The sequence below is a fragment of the Camelina sativa genome, chromosome 16 (genome assembly GCF_030686135.1).
Source record: "Camelina sativa cultivar CO46 ecotype springtype chromosome 16, ASM3068613v1".
Taxonomy (NCBI): Eukaryota; Viridiplantae; Streptophyta; class Magnoliopsida; order Brassicales; family Brassicaceae; genus Camelina; species Camelina sativa.
Genome location: NC_141895.1, coordinates 6,143,235 through 6,158,084, shown reverse-complemented (window position 1 = coordinate 6,158,084; position 14,850 = coordinate 6,143,235). Strand labels below are relative to the sequence as shown.

The 14,850-nt window shown below is 35.6% G+C and overlaps 2 protein-coding genes across 2 annotated transcripts; one reads left to right on the top strand and one right to left on the bottom strand.

The window, feature by feature from the left end:
* The first annotated feature begins 3,568 nt into the window (after positions 1–3,568).
* LOC104753448 (WUSCHEL-related homeobox 3-like) lies at positions 3,569–5,163 on the top strand. Its single transcript, XM_010475702.3, has 2 exons — positions 3,569–4,075; positions 4,408–5,163. The coding sequence occupies exons 1-2, from the start codon at positions 3,653–3,655 to the stop codon at positions 4,699–4,701; spliced, it is 717 nt and encodes a 238-aa protein (XP_010474004.2). The 5' UTR covers positions 3,569–3,652; the 3' UTR covers positions 4,702–5,163.
* A 2,616-nt stretch (positions 5,164–7,779) lies between these two features.
* Positions 7,780–13,695, bottom strand: LOC104750031 (kinesin-like protein KIN-5A). Its single transcript, XM_010471759.3, has 21 exons — positions 13,299–13,695; positions 12,737–12,983; positions 12,484–12,613; positions 12,226–12,381; positions 11,652–12,128; positions 11,437–11,534; positions 11,180–11,336; positions 11,022–11,091; positions 10,850–10,926; positions 10,708–10,761; positions 10,506–10,586; positions 10,290–10,401; positions 10,106–10,192; positions 9,856–10,031; positions 9,603–9,764; positions 9,243–9,509; positions 8,869–9,158; positions 8,662–8,763; positions 8,459–8,568; positions 8,205–8,356; positions 7,780–8,115 (listed from the first exon to the last, which is right to left on the bottom strand). The coding sequence occupies exons 2-21, from the start codon at positions 12,919–12,921 to the stop codon at positions 7,903–7,905; spliced, it is 3,156 nt and encodes a 1,051-aa protein (XP_010470061.2). The 5' UTR covers positions 12,922–12,983; positions 13,299–13,695; the 3' UTR covers positions 7,780–7,902.
* Between the last annotated feature and the right edge of the window lie 1,155 nt (positions 13,696–14,850).

Here is a 14,850-nt window from a genome sequence, read left to right as displayed (position 1 = left end):
ACAAACCTACTAAATAACACCCAAAATTATCCGAAACTACAAGTACAATAGTTCAAAAGTTACAATCATTCAAAACAATCCCAACAATAAGAACATGTTATCAGATATCAAGTTTCAAAAGGTAGAAAGAGTTAAAGAGATTAAAGGAGAATAAGGTTTAGAGTTTGAGATTTGAAAAGTAGTAGAATCAAACTGGTAGTTCTTCCATCTGCAACTTCTTTTTTTCTCCTACTGCCTGAAATATATTAGATCACAAAGTCAGAATACATAATAATATACTCGGTTCTTAAAAAGAAGGAATACTAAGAAAGGTACATGAGTCATTGTCGTGTGTTTGTTTAATTGCCTTGTTCTTCACTTGCGAACTGAAACTCTACACAATGAAAAACATATAATCATTAAGCTTTTAAACATTGACAACAAGACAAAAGGCAGACAATTGGTAAACTTAAAATCTGGATGTGTTACCTTTTTCAAGTTGATCTTGCTCTTCAATATCAGCAACCATTTGTGCAAAGTTTTCCACTCCCTTTTCACCTATGTGATGGTCAGCCTTCATCCATTGTTCAGTGCACATCAAGACCTCAATCATGTAATGAGTTAAGCAACTCCTTTGTGGAACAAGAATCTGACCACTAGTGCTAAAAGCAGACTCCGAAGCAACTGAAGAAACTTGCATAGCTAGAATATCTCTAGCTAGTTCAGATAAAACTGGAAACCTTGTTGAATTGAACCTCCACCATGACAACACATCATATTCGGTTCCTAATAAACTGCTCTTTGGATTCTCAACGCTTTCCTTTAAGTATATATCAAGCTCTGTCTTTGTTTCATCATATCCCTCTTCATTAACCAACTTGTTGTAAACAGAAGCCATCCCCTCAGTCCCCACTTTGACTTCAACATCCGCAACATGATAAGCAGGGCGATGTCCTCCAGCAGTTGTCCCACCTTGAGAGGCTGATGATGCAAAACCTGGTGGGTTAGATCGATTTGTATTATACTCCTCAAACAACTTAACCATAACATCAGATACTGACTCACCAAGCCACTTAGATTGCAACGACCCTTTACCATATAGGGTTTCAAAACACAGATTAGCAAACTTCATCTTATTCCTAGGATCAAAGACACTAGCAATAATCAAAAGCCTATTGATATTATCTAAACCATCCCAGTACTTGTCAAATTTCCCTCTCATTGCTTCAGCTTTAACACTTAAATCCAGATCAGCACTCTTACTCACTGTAGTTAGATGATTATCAATATCACAAATCTCACTATAGACTTTATGAGAGCAAACCGTCGTAGATGCTGAAACAACTAATGTAGATTGGTAGAAGACTGTGAGAATATCAATCAATCCATCAACCTTATCCCAATCAGCTTTCAACGGAGGCCCAACTCTCATTTGACCATTATCCATTTCTAGAAAATGATCACTGTAAAGCTTGTCTTCTGCTTCCATCTTGTCAAACCCGTGTCTAAACTTAAGAGCTCTAGTCAACATGAGAAATGTAGAGTTCCATCTAGTTCTGACATCCAAAGTCAAACTACCTCTAGTAATTCTCCCTGAATCTAGCTTATGCTCAAATGATTCAAGCCTATTACCTGAAGCTCTCACATACACCACAGCATTACGAACTGCAGCTACACTCTTACTCATTTCACTGAAACCATCTTTGACAATGAGGTTCAATATATGGGCACAACAACGGACATGCATCATACAACCAGATAATATCAATGCATGAGGACTTATTTCTTGAAACTTCTCCACAAATATCTTAAGAGCATTTGTATTGGCTGTAGCATTATCAACTGTAATTGTGAAGACCCTCTCTATCCCCCATTCTGCCAAACAATCTAGAAGAACATCAGCTATGGTTGCTCCTTTATGGTCCAAAACATGCTTAAACCCGATGATCAACTTTCTCAACCTCCAACAAGAATCAACAAAATGACAAGTAATTACCATGTAGCTTGCTCCTGTGCTTTGTGCGACCCAAATATCAGTAGTGAGAGAAACTCTTTGCTTCTGAGCTACAAGCATTTTCTTCAAGGCATCTTTTTGGCTCACATACATTAGAACAATATCTCGAGTGGCTGTCCTTCTGGAATGTGGCTGGTAAAGTTGAACCCGCCTGCAGAAGTGTCTCCATGCTATACTTTCAATGAAGGCAAGAGGAAGCTCACCTAACACCAACATCTCATTACATGCCTCTCTAAAAACTGCTTCTGTTACTCTGCCCACTTGCATGTTCCCAGTAGAAACTCCACTACCGCTATTCAAATTTTGCTGAGTCGATCTTTGCTTCCAAGCAATGTATGACTTGCATGTTGTAAGATGTTTGGCCAAATTTGAAGTTCCTGAAGTGGTCGCACACTTCAACCCTTGACAACAATAGTTGCACTTGCATCTGTTTCTATTATCTGGCAGCCTTGTAAAATGAGCCCACACCGGAGACCTTGTTTTCATTTCTACTTGGGAAGTAGACCCAGTAGCTCTTGTTTTGGCTTTCCTCTTGCAACCGGTTTCATCATCTTCAACATTTATATAATCCTCCTCACCCTCACCCATAACTTCATCTTCTTCTCCATCCACAAAGTTTTCTTGGCAGGACGAAATAGGCATCTACACAATCGAGATATGCAAACAACAACAAAAAAGTCACTATATGCATCATAACTAATCATAAGTATAGATTTATAATCGAGCCTACGAAAATCTACAAAATTATAAATATATAAACAATAACCTTAATGAATTGAATCTATGAAAATGAGAAACTTTATAAACAATCACGAGTTCACGACATTGAGTGATAATTACCTTGAATACAACCAAAGAATCGACGAAAGAGAAGATCAGATAAGTGAAAACAAAACCAACTCTCTGCCTTCGTTCTTCACTTCTTGTTGTTGTCGGCGCGGCGAAGAGGGAAGCAAGATATTAGGTTTAGGCGTTTAGGATTATTTAGATTACATAATAGATATGTTTATGGTGGGCTTAACGAGATATATTATCAAAATTCCTAATGGGCTTTGGTGTATTGGACTTATACATATATAAATATTAGTGGGCTATTAATGTGATCTGTTATTTTCGGATAACCGAATGGATATCGGGTAATATCCGAACCGAACCGATATCCATGGATATCTAATATACTATCCAATCGGTTATTACCCCTTATCCGAACCCGAACCGAAACCGAAATATTCGGTTCGGTTCGGTTCGGTCCATTCGGTTCCGGTTATCTGCCCAGAACTAGTGAAAACCCCCGACAAAATAAACTTTGATAGGTGAAAACTATAGTTATTCCAAAAAAATATATTCCTTTATACATTATATTCAAGATTTACAGAGAGTACGTATTAATTTGGAGCATATGGGATGGGCCGGTTTCAGTGTAAAACATAAAAAACAATATAGTACAATCTTCTTTCTTTATGTTTATTTTCTGTCTAACCCTTCCCTCTCTTGCGTCCCTTTCCCAATGCACTTTAATATTTATATAACTTTTACCATTTTTTCTCTAACCATATAAACATCCACACACGCACATCTCATTCTCTCTATATATATGTAACCCTAAGTGTGAGTGTGGAGATAACATATCAATATTTGTTTAAACAAAAGTATTAATATATGAGTCCTGTGGCTTCAACGAGGTGGTGTCCGACGCCGGAGCAACTGATGATCTTGGAAGAGATGTACCGGAGCGGTATACGGACTCCGAATGCGGTTCAGATTCAACAGATCACAGCTCACTTGGCGTTCTATGGTCGGATCGAGGGTAAAAACGTCTTTTATTGGTTTCAGAACCATAAGGCTAGAGATAGACAGAAGCTGAGAAAGAAGCTAGCCAAGCAACTTCATCAACAACAACATCAACTTCAACTCCAACTTCAACAAATCAAACCAAAACCAATATCACCGATGATCATGTCTCAACCAGATAATAATAGTAATATCATTGATCATCATATTCCTTACCATCATCATCGCCCATATGATCATATGTCCTTCACTTGCTGCTCTCACGCTTCTCCCATGTTTCTTCCTCATCCGGTATGTATATCTAATTGTATGCCTTTTTTTTTTTGTTAAGCTTTATTCTTATTTAGTTAAATTTTGATGCAAATGTTATGATTAAAATCGGCCTTTAATTTCATGGATGTATAACCAAAAAACCATTCGAGGGTTTGAACCTACTCTATGCTTGATTACAATACCATACATATCTTGTGTTATTTAATAGTTTTACATGAAAAATTTGAAAGCCTTAAGTGAGAATATACTCTTTTTTTTAGGAGAATATGAACTTGTAAATATTTTTTTTTTGTCTCTTTTTATATATTTTATGATGATCATTGTTAGATGCATTTTCATGGAAAATATAGGAAAATGGAGGAGAAGCTCAAAACAAAGTGATGAATGAATATTATTGCACAAAAAGTGGAGCGGAAGAGATGTTGATGCATAAACCAATCACGGGTCCAAACTCATCGTACGGTCGAGATTGGATGATGATGATGGATATGGGCCCACGACCATCATATCCCTCATCATCATCATCAACATCACCCATTCCATGTTGTAACATGATGATGAGCAGTGCAAAGATACCATTGAAAACCCTTGAACTTTTCCCAATCTCATCCATCAACTCAAAGCAAGACAGTACCAAACTTTAAAGAAAAGACAACAAATACAAAAGAGATTCTGCAGGTGTTTCATTCATGTATCACTGTATGATGTGTCAAAGGGTAAGAGGAAAACACGTGTACTTGAGGGTAAAGCAATAGCCGTTGGATACAATTCGTTGAATTTGAATAACTACACCTTTCATATGTCTCTATCTCCGCAGTAGAACTAGTGGGTAGTTTCTTTAATTAATTTTGTTAAAAGTTTTTTTTGTAAGATCTTTGATGGGGTTGGGAGTTATTATGAGTTGTTCAAATGGGTGTCTTGGTTTCTGTAATTGCATGCATGTGTAGGCTATTGTCTTTAGGACTAGACAGTGAGAAAGATCTCCTTTGTCTAATGCGTAACTTCACTCTTTATTTTGATGTGGTCACCTTCCCTTTTGATGTGTACCATGATTCTCTCCTTTTTCTCTTTTATTTTCTCATGATGATAATAATAAGTATAATCTTAAAGTGGTTACAAATTAGTGTTTGCCAAAAAATAAAACCGTATTAGTATGACTATACGGTTAAAGAACGGAAAATATGTATGGGCTAAGAAAATACTGTGGGTTTATTTTTTAATTAGACTTATAACTTCTCTTTTTTGTATTATATGATGAACACATGCATTATATATAATCTGAGGAAAACATAGTTAACGAAAACAAATCGATATAATTCAATATATATGGGATGGGAATACTAATGTTTAATAAAGTTGTGATGGTGATTGGTGATTGTTGAGTGTGTGATTGTGATTATGTTGAATAAAATTGTAAAATGTGTCATAAATAACAAACCATTAGTCCTAGCTAGCGCGGGTAGATGTGTAAGTGGGTTAGTTAGCTTGATTTATCTGCTCTTTTAGGATTTGGCAGATTGCTATATATTTTTAAGGGAATTGCAAAAGAGAATTATTTTTACCAATATAAAAAAAATAGTAGTTAAGAATTAGTGGTGGGGGTAGGCCATCTCTTATATAATGTCATTAGGAAAATTACTACAGTACGTAACCAGTGATTCAGTGTGAAGTCACAAGAGTCGTGGTTTGGAAAAATGTGTAAATGAACTAAAAATGTGTATTTTATTAGTCTATTCATAGTGTAAAATATTTCAAAGTATACATGTTATAACTATAATTAAGTATTGTGTGTTCGGTTTCAGGAGAACAACATATTAGTCCCCTTTCTTGGTAGAACAAAGCTATATATGGTGGAGCTGGTGGTGAACCAACAAAGGTCTCTCACAGAACAAGGGAGAGGCACCTCACTGTAAACTGTAAAGAAGACATAGAACAAATAAACCTGTAAAAAGGAATGGCTGCTGAAACAAGGGATAGTATGTGGGAACGACCTAGGATAATCATTTTGGTGAGGTCCTTGAGGTAGTTGAGGGGACTGGGGAGCTAGGTTGGAGTTTTGATTATTGGCTATGAGTTGACAAAAAAAAAAAAATGGTTTCTTCAGGAATGTATCAAGTGTGTTTAGGGATGTTGTGGTGGGTAAAAAAACACAGCTCGGGTTTTAAGTCTTCTGGGTAAACCCGAACGGGCTTTTAGTTTTGTGGGTAAACCCATGGGTATCCGAATGTTTTTTGTGTTATGAGATGTAATTTGTATTTTGCATTATGTATTTTTGTGTTTTTAGCTTTTTGGTACCAAATATGATTTATATTATGTATTTTGTTTATTTTATTATATTTATGACAATTTTCAAAAATTTATAATCTTATATCATATAGATAAAGTATACCAAATATATTTAAGAGTTTTGTTAACATAGATAATATTTGTTTGTGTATTTGTTTGTATTGTTCTTTCACCAAACATGACTAAAGTCAAATTAAATCTCAAAGTCGTATGATACAATCATATTTTGCCACTTTGGGATTTTAGTTTTAGGGTTAACTAAAACTAAGTGTCGGCCAAAAAATAAAAACAACATCGTTTATCACATGTGATTTTTTATTTTTAAAGTCTCGTGGGTACCCATAACCCAATAAGATAAACCCGAATGAGACTTTCCAATTTGGGTATCCGAACCATTTAAAATCCACAGAAATTTAACAAAGCAGATTTTTGGGTTTTTTTATTTTTTATGGATCCCGGGTATCCATTGGGTTAAAACCAACTATTAACACCCCGAAGTCTGTTGAAGTCTCTTGGTAGAAGAGAGGGTTTAGCTCAAGTAAGCTTTCAAGTGGAAACACGTGAGTCACACGTGAGGGCGGAAGACTGAAGACGTTGAAGTCGGTGGAGTCAACGGGGGCAGTTTAGTCTAACTTTATCTTCTTCTCTGTATCTGAGAGTTTGTTACAGAGAGGTTTAGGAGATTTAGAAGTGAGAGAGTAGAGAGAGAAAGCTTGAGAGCATTGTAACTAAAAGAGATCACAAAGTTCTAGTGGATTCCGGAGGAGTATCTCCGGCAAGACGTAGCGTTTCCGGTTAAGTGAGAGAGTCGTTCTTTTGTCTTTCTTTTACTTTCTGATTCAATCAAGTATCAAACAAACACAGACGAGTTCTATTGAGTTTCGATCAGTGATCGGTGTATAACCTCACATTGGCATTACGAAGGGGTTGTTAGGTGGCCCTAGTGAAAGTTGAAGGAAAATAACACAAGAAAAATTTAGCTTGGAAATAGGTAAAACCGTAAAAGTTTGTGAGAACAACATATATCCTCGGTGTGTGTGAGTTCTTTGCTGAGTATTATTCGAGTTTAAGGCTCATATATATATATAATGCATTTTTCTGTTGTAAATGTTGATAGTAAATTTTGAGATGCCAATTCCAAAAATATAGATAATTATATCGATACTAAATCCTAAAGGCAGTGTTAATTGGTATTAATCGTTTGATTAAACTCTCAATTAGCCATTAAAACAACTATTACTTTTTCTATACACATATTAAATTTTTTTCTTAAGTTATTATTATTATTATTTTTTATAATAAAACTCTTTCAACTGTATAACAACATAGTAACATTTAAATCTTTAATGTATCACCCCATGTTTACTAACTATACGTTCCATATTATATTTTTCTCCTCAAATGATTCTTTCGAAGGGATAAAAATAAAGATATAATTTTGGGAATTTGAGCTTTGTCATGAAAAAATTGTAAAATAACTAGGACTCTGAGTTCAGAATAAAACGGAGAGATCTGATCGTTCTATACACTCTTGTTACCGTGACACAAAACGTATCTTTTCAGTTGATGGCCGTTAACGGTGGTCGACCGTTACTACTAAGGTGTTTAGCATCTCCGTTAGATTGCTGCAGCATCTGTTTGGGCGACTTGGAGGAATCGTGAAACGCTTTCAACAATTCCTCAAACGACGGCGTTTTCAGTTCTTCTATTGATCCAACCGTTGGGATGTTGTACACTCTCTTCCTTGGCGTTGAGCTTGTTGCTTCATCCACCTATTTATTTACAATTTTGATAAATAAACAATTTTGTCCAATTCAATCATGTTATCATGATTAAAATAAATATGAACAGATCGTGTTACCTTGTACTCGTGACCAAGACGTTTTCCTGTCTTTTCTTTGATGTCTACTACGTTGCCATCATGGTGGCTTCTTAGTTCTTTCAAGTTTTCAGAACAAGGAGCGATTGTGGAATTAACATCCGCTGATGCGTCTTTATCGAGTTGTAAAGATTCTGCCCATTTAAAATGATTAGAATCAAATATATGGAGTCCTGATTATGGACTGATTGATATTGATTTATATATGAATGGAAACCTGAATTTAGATTACTTACGGTCAATGGATGAGATGATATCGCTGTTTGCAGAATCAACATCTCTTAATGTGGTTGTGACCGCAGAAGAAAACTGAGCTCGTAGTTTCTCATTGTTTTCGATAGCTCCTCTGGTTTATCATTTTACATAAAGAAGATCAGTTTGAATTTGGATGATATGTATATAGAAAATATTTGCAAGGAAGCATAGTAAGGTGCATTACCGGATGATAGAATCCGCGGATGCAACATTCCCCTTCTCTAGATCGACCAAAGATTCTTGAGCGGTCTTCCATTGTTGAGTTCCGGTTTTTGAATTCTCCAGGCTATGAAAAAACAATGATGTACTCAAAAAATTAAAATTGGCATAACAAAGTAATTGAGTTTGCTGAGTTTGTTTTGGGTTGAATCGAATAGAAAGTGAAAAATACCATTTTAGAAGCATGTTTTGCATATCTTCCTTTGCAACCTCAACTGCGGAAATGTTATCGAGATGATGAGATTCCGCTTGGCTCATGTGAGCGTTCCATTGGACTTTCACTGACGAAGCTGAATCTTTCATCGCAGTCATTTCTTGCTGCAATGCACCGGTTTGGGATGATGATCCGTCGCGAATATCCTGCACAGCCATCTGAACCAATTCCTTCTTCCTAGCGTTTGAACTCGCTAGTAACTCCGCCACTTTTTCAAGCATCTGTTTTTCTTCATTTGCAATGGATTCCTGAAATATAGAACAATTTCCTTATAAATAAGCTTTAATATCATTTGTGGTATAGAATTAGACAAGGAGTAGCGAAAAACTTACCTCAAATTTCTTAGTGAATGCAGATAATTTCTGCTCGTTGACGTTTTGAGCATCTTCTGCTAGCTTCGTCAGCTTAGTGGAATGTGTGTCTAGAGTCTTGAAGAAGTCTAACATCACAGTGGAGACAGATTTAGCAGACTCCATTGAACGGGAATGCAAATCGCGCTGTTGCTGTGTAAATGCAGAGAGCTTCTCCTCTTGATTGTGAAGGCTACCTTGAAGCCCGTCAAGTAGTGCATACGCCTCTGATGTAAATCCTCTAAACATCTGATTCAAAACACCAGTTCATAGGGTCAAGAGTCACTCATAAGAATATTAGTTCTTCATAAGAAATAGGCCATAGGATGATTCTCTTCTTACATCTTCCAGTGCACAAGAATGTTTTGTCACTTCCGAGTTCAAGTCATTCAAAGTCGATTGGCTGTCTTTATCTAAGTTCCCTGCTATATCATCTAAAGACTTGATGCCTGAATTGTACTTTTCCTTCAACTGTGCTAAACTTCCCTGTAGTGTTTTAGTAGCCTGCAGAGAATACGATTAATTGTGTGAGTAAACATAACCGAAGATAGGCATCACTGTTTAAAAAGGTAAGCTAGAAAATTGTGTAACCTACCTCTGTCTTTGCAGATACGAAAGATGCCATAACTTTTTCCATGTCTTGCAATTGTTTTTCCTGCTGGCTCACTGAACCTGCAACACTGTTGTTCAAGAGCTCAAGTTGCCGTAGCAGTTGTGACTGGAACTCTTGGATGAGCGATCTATTGCTGTCTTCAATTTTGTCCTTCCTCTCTGGAAAAAAAAGCTGAGTTAGTTTTCAGAATGTGATGGCAACAATGGAAGAGAAGAGAGAGATCAATACACACCAATTTTAGCAAACAAGTTGGAAACATCGGATGCTGCATTTGCCAACTCTGCTTGAAGCTCGATAGCACGGTCGACAAGTGTTTTCTCTAAGGAAATGTGAAAAAGGTGTTATATCATCTGAAAGATACAACTATTTGAACATCGACGAACAGGAAAAATAAACTCAGCTTGTTTCCAACTTACCAGATTTAAGGAGATTGGATATCAAGTACTCTTTATCCTTAATTGTTGCAACTGCCTGTCTATGTTTCTCTTCGAGATCTAACAATGCTTGTTCCGTTTCCCAGAGCTTTTTCTGAAATCAGAGAGAGAAAAGAGTATAAGAAGGTAAACCTTGCATGTCAGTGGAAATGGAACTGTGCTCGGCAACAAGTCGCAGAACAAAAGAACTTGTAATACCTCAGTCTTACTAAGCTTCTCTCTCAGTCCAGCAGTTACAAGCTGTTCCGAGTTGTACAGCTCTTGAAGTTCAACAATTTGCTATATTCAACAATCAGAATTGTCAGCATATTTGGTAGCGTGGAAGGAACCAACTGAAAATTTATCCTACAAGCAAAAAGGACAGAGAAACAAAAGTTCACTATAATCCTTTCAAGCTCACCTTGTCTTTAGCTTCTCCCTCAACTTCCATTTGCTCTATCTTTTCAGCCATAGCCTGCAGAAACCGATACAGAATGAAGTCTGAATTTATAATCTAAAACTGTGAAATGATTGTGGCACTCATTCCTTGATAAGAACAGCACCTTTTTCTCGGCTTCTTCTTGAATATATCTCTCCTTAGGAATATAAATTCCATTTTTCTCCCTTGTAGCATAGACCTCTGATACAGTCAAGAACAGACAGTTAACCCAAGAGATTCACAATAAGTATTTGATAAGCAAAGGAGATCCTCAATATGTGACATAATATATATACCTTGCTTCAGACGTTCAATTTCAGAATATAAATCTTTCATAATAGCTGATTTCATCATCTTCTGGTTAACCTGATTGCAGCAGAACAAGTGTTATATAAGTAAAGTGGCAGAAATAAAAAAGCAACATATATATTTCATATGTTTATGTTTGACAGACCTCTGGTTTATTTTTGATGTGTTTCGCACGGTGTGCATAATCAAGTGTGCTGAGTGTTTCTTCCAGGCAATGAACAGAGGGTGACACTGTAGCAATTACACATGTTTTTGTTTTTCCTCCCAAAGAGTCTCTCAATAATCGTGTCAACTTGCTTTCTCTGAAATTTAAATGCGTATATAATCGTCTGATTAGAAACCTGTATATCATGTATCAAATCTTCCAGACAGAGGTATGTGAAAGCATAATCTTTCTCTTACCTGTATGGAATATGGCCAGAGTGTTCAACCAACGCATTTATGACACGTCCAAGTGTGAGCAAACTTTTGTTAATCTCACCAGCTTCCCTGGCTCTACCCTGCGATATAGTGATCTCATATATGTTAGTAAAATCATCAAGGTAAGACACACTACTATACTGTCAATGATAAAATTATGGTTCTTTACTGTTGGATCTATTTTATGTTATGTGTACCTCTCGAGCACCAGACCGTGAAATATTCTCTGAACCAGCAAGATCAACTAGATTTAGCTTTCCACTTTTGACAATCTCTTCCCCCTCTGGAGTACATTCCTTAATATGGATTGTAACCGAAAATATTGAATGAGATCTACTACTTTGTTTGTTGAGAAGAGTCTCTGCTGTGCGTCTCTTGGCTGACCCTTTCTCCAAGACTTTATAAATCTCATCAGCAGTAGACACTATTTCTTCTTCCAAACCTCTCACAAAAACACCACCTTTGCCATCTTCCATAAGGGCCAAAGGTTTCTTTGATTTATCATCCGTAAATTTTGTTTCTTCAGGAGCTAAAAGGTCTGTTAGTTCTTCATTGTAGAGCTCAAGAAACGAAACTTTCAAACTGTATTCAGCAGCACTTTGTGCTTCCAGTATATCAAATATCTGTTTAACTGCTCTAGGGATAACACCTGCATCACTTGGAATTTCACCGTTCTGGCAAGAAAAAGAAATAGGTTCCATCAAATGAGGATTCGTTTCCATATCAGTGAAAATACTTCAAAAATGATGTTCTTGAACTAGTAGGGGTTACCTTTTTCCTTGCTCCTCCTTCCATTGTGTATGTCTTACCAGTTCCTGTTTGCCCATATGCAAAGATGGTGCAATTATACCCATCAAGAACCTCGAAAACAATGGGAGAAACTGCTTGATGATACAGGTCCTTTTGTTGGGATGTTGGCCCAAAAACCTATGAAATTTCACAAATTGGTAAGCATGACACTATCTTTCAGAAACTGATCTAAAAAGCCTTAAAAACAAAACAAAAAACGTAATGAGATGAACTAAGAACCTTGTCAAACAGAAACGTTTTATCAATCTGCTTCCCAGCTATATTCTGTGCTACCGCAACTTCCTTTTTGCGGTCATTGCAGGTAAGTAGCGCAGGTGTTTGTAACCTAGTCTCCTCAGAATTAAACGGTCTGAAAATTCACAGAACCAAACCACCAAAGAGTAAAGATTAAGACACTAAAATACGGTAAATACCAAAAAAAGAAGCTTCTTACTACCGTCCTGCCAAAAAAGGGAGTTAATGCAAAATGTACCTGCAACGAACGATGACTTGTATATTCACACCCTTCTCTTTCTCATTCTTGCTAACTGGATTCGAGTTTGAGTTTGTTGAGTTAGAGTCAACTACTCGAAAATCTCGATTTGACTTCTCAGTCGAACGTGGAGTTTGACATGGAGATTTCGCCGAGCTTCCTCTCTTCGAATTGTTAGAATCCATCTCCTCTTCGTCTCTCCTTTCTTCAAATAGTTTCGTAAAGCAAACCAAAACCTAATCTATCTCTGCATCAACGGAGAAACAAAAACCCTATCAACCGCCATAGTAAGTCAAAAACGAAACGATCTACAGAAAACAAAGCTTAAAATCTCAAATCAATACAACTCAAAATCACAAATCGAATCTACAAAATTATCAAATTCACGCCCTAAAACATTGAACCAAAAAAACAAATCCGTAATCTCAAATTAATCCAAGTTCAAACCCTACAAATCATACATAAACCTCGAAAAAAAAAACTACGATTAGAATCGTCAATGGAAGATTCCAAAACTCAAAAACGCGTCTCTAAATCAGGAGGATGGAGCGAAGAAATGTACCCGATCGAGCAGTTCAGATTCCGATTTCCTTGAAGCAATCTGGCGATTTCAAATACAAATTCGAATTTGAATTTCTTTTTTTTTTTCTCAGGCGATGGTGGTTTAGTTTTTTAATCTTCGCCGATGAAAGAAGAAGAGAGATGAATGAAGAATGAAAAAAATATAAAGACGCTTCTGAGAGAACTAAAAAAAAAAAAAAAAGGTTAAATTAGAACGAAAGAGCTAAAATATGAATTTTTTGGGGGAGGATTAAAATATAAAATAAAATAAAATAAATGAGCCGTTACGGTAGGCGTTTGTCGTTTGACTTGTTAGACGCTTGAGGGAGCCTAACGGCGTTAAATTTTGAACCGTTATACTTGTAAAAAATCCGTGATCCGACCGTTGTGAAAAGGACAAACACGCAAATAAAAGAAAAGGTGTGATTTGAAAACTTTCGAATTTTTTATTGTTGAAGTATTTTTGTTTTGTTCTTTACTCCCTTAATTCTTCTTAATATATGTGATTTGCCCAAAATGATTTTAAAGCTTATATTAGAGTGACATTTAAAAGGTTGATTTCTTATAATAAAATTTGTTTTATTTTATATAAAGTATTTAATGACCATTTATCTATTTTGAAACCCTATGAACACAAATCTAGACTTTGTAGTTTGTACATTGAGGATTTTGGAGTTAAAATATGATTTGATTTAACAAAAAAAATAGTGTATAGATTTAAAATGAAGTAGCTATAATTATATTACTATGATGTTACTCAATTCGAGAAATTGGTATATGTTAAGTGAAAAAAAAACATGGCCTCACGTCGAGGTACGTATATGTGAAGGGGGGACACGTGACTTGATTTTTAACTTAACAATGTACCTGTTTGAATATGGCTTGGAAGTTTTTGGATTATATAGTTAGTTTGTTTTTCTTAACTTAACAATGGAGATGTGTTTTATATTTTTTTAGGTTTTTGGTTTAGGTATCAGATTTTAAATGTACATAAAATTTGAATGGTAATTTGTTGAATTTTTTTTTTAACAGATACATTATCGATAAAAATCAGTCAATACATATTAAGTCAAATTTTCTGGCTAATTTTGTTCTTATGATTTTTAGTTTTGACAAATTTCTGGATTTTGGCTAATAATTTTGTTCTTATGATGTTTTTAAATTGACTAAATCTCTGGCTAAGAAAATTGTTTTTCTTTCTTTTCTTTTGCTGTTTTTTTTTGTTTTTGTTTTTGTTTTTTCTTTTGGGTTTATTGTCAAAAGTTTATTTTGATGTTGTTTTTTGTGTGTTAGCGGATAATATATGAGTTATATTATACATAAGACAAATTTTTCACTTTGATGCATATGCCAGTTAGAATTAGAATTCAAGAATCAAGAGTTAACGTAGGGGTCGTGTATAAACAACTCTGGATTATGTATTTTATATTCATAGGGTGGATTAACACAATAAACTTTTTAACGATCGATGCTAAGGGCCTTATCAATATTTTTTTGGTTTAATTTCACATTATTGCCCAATTGAAAAACCTATAATAGGCCCAGTTTTATGT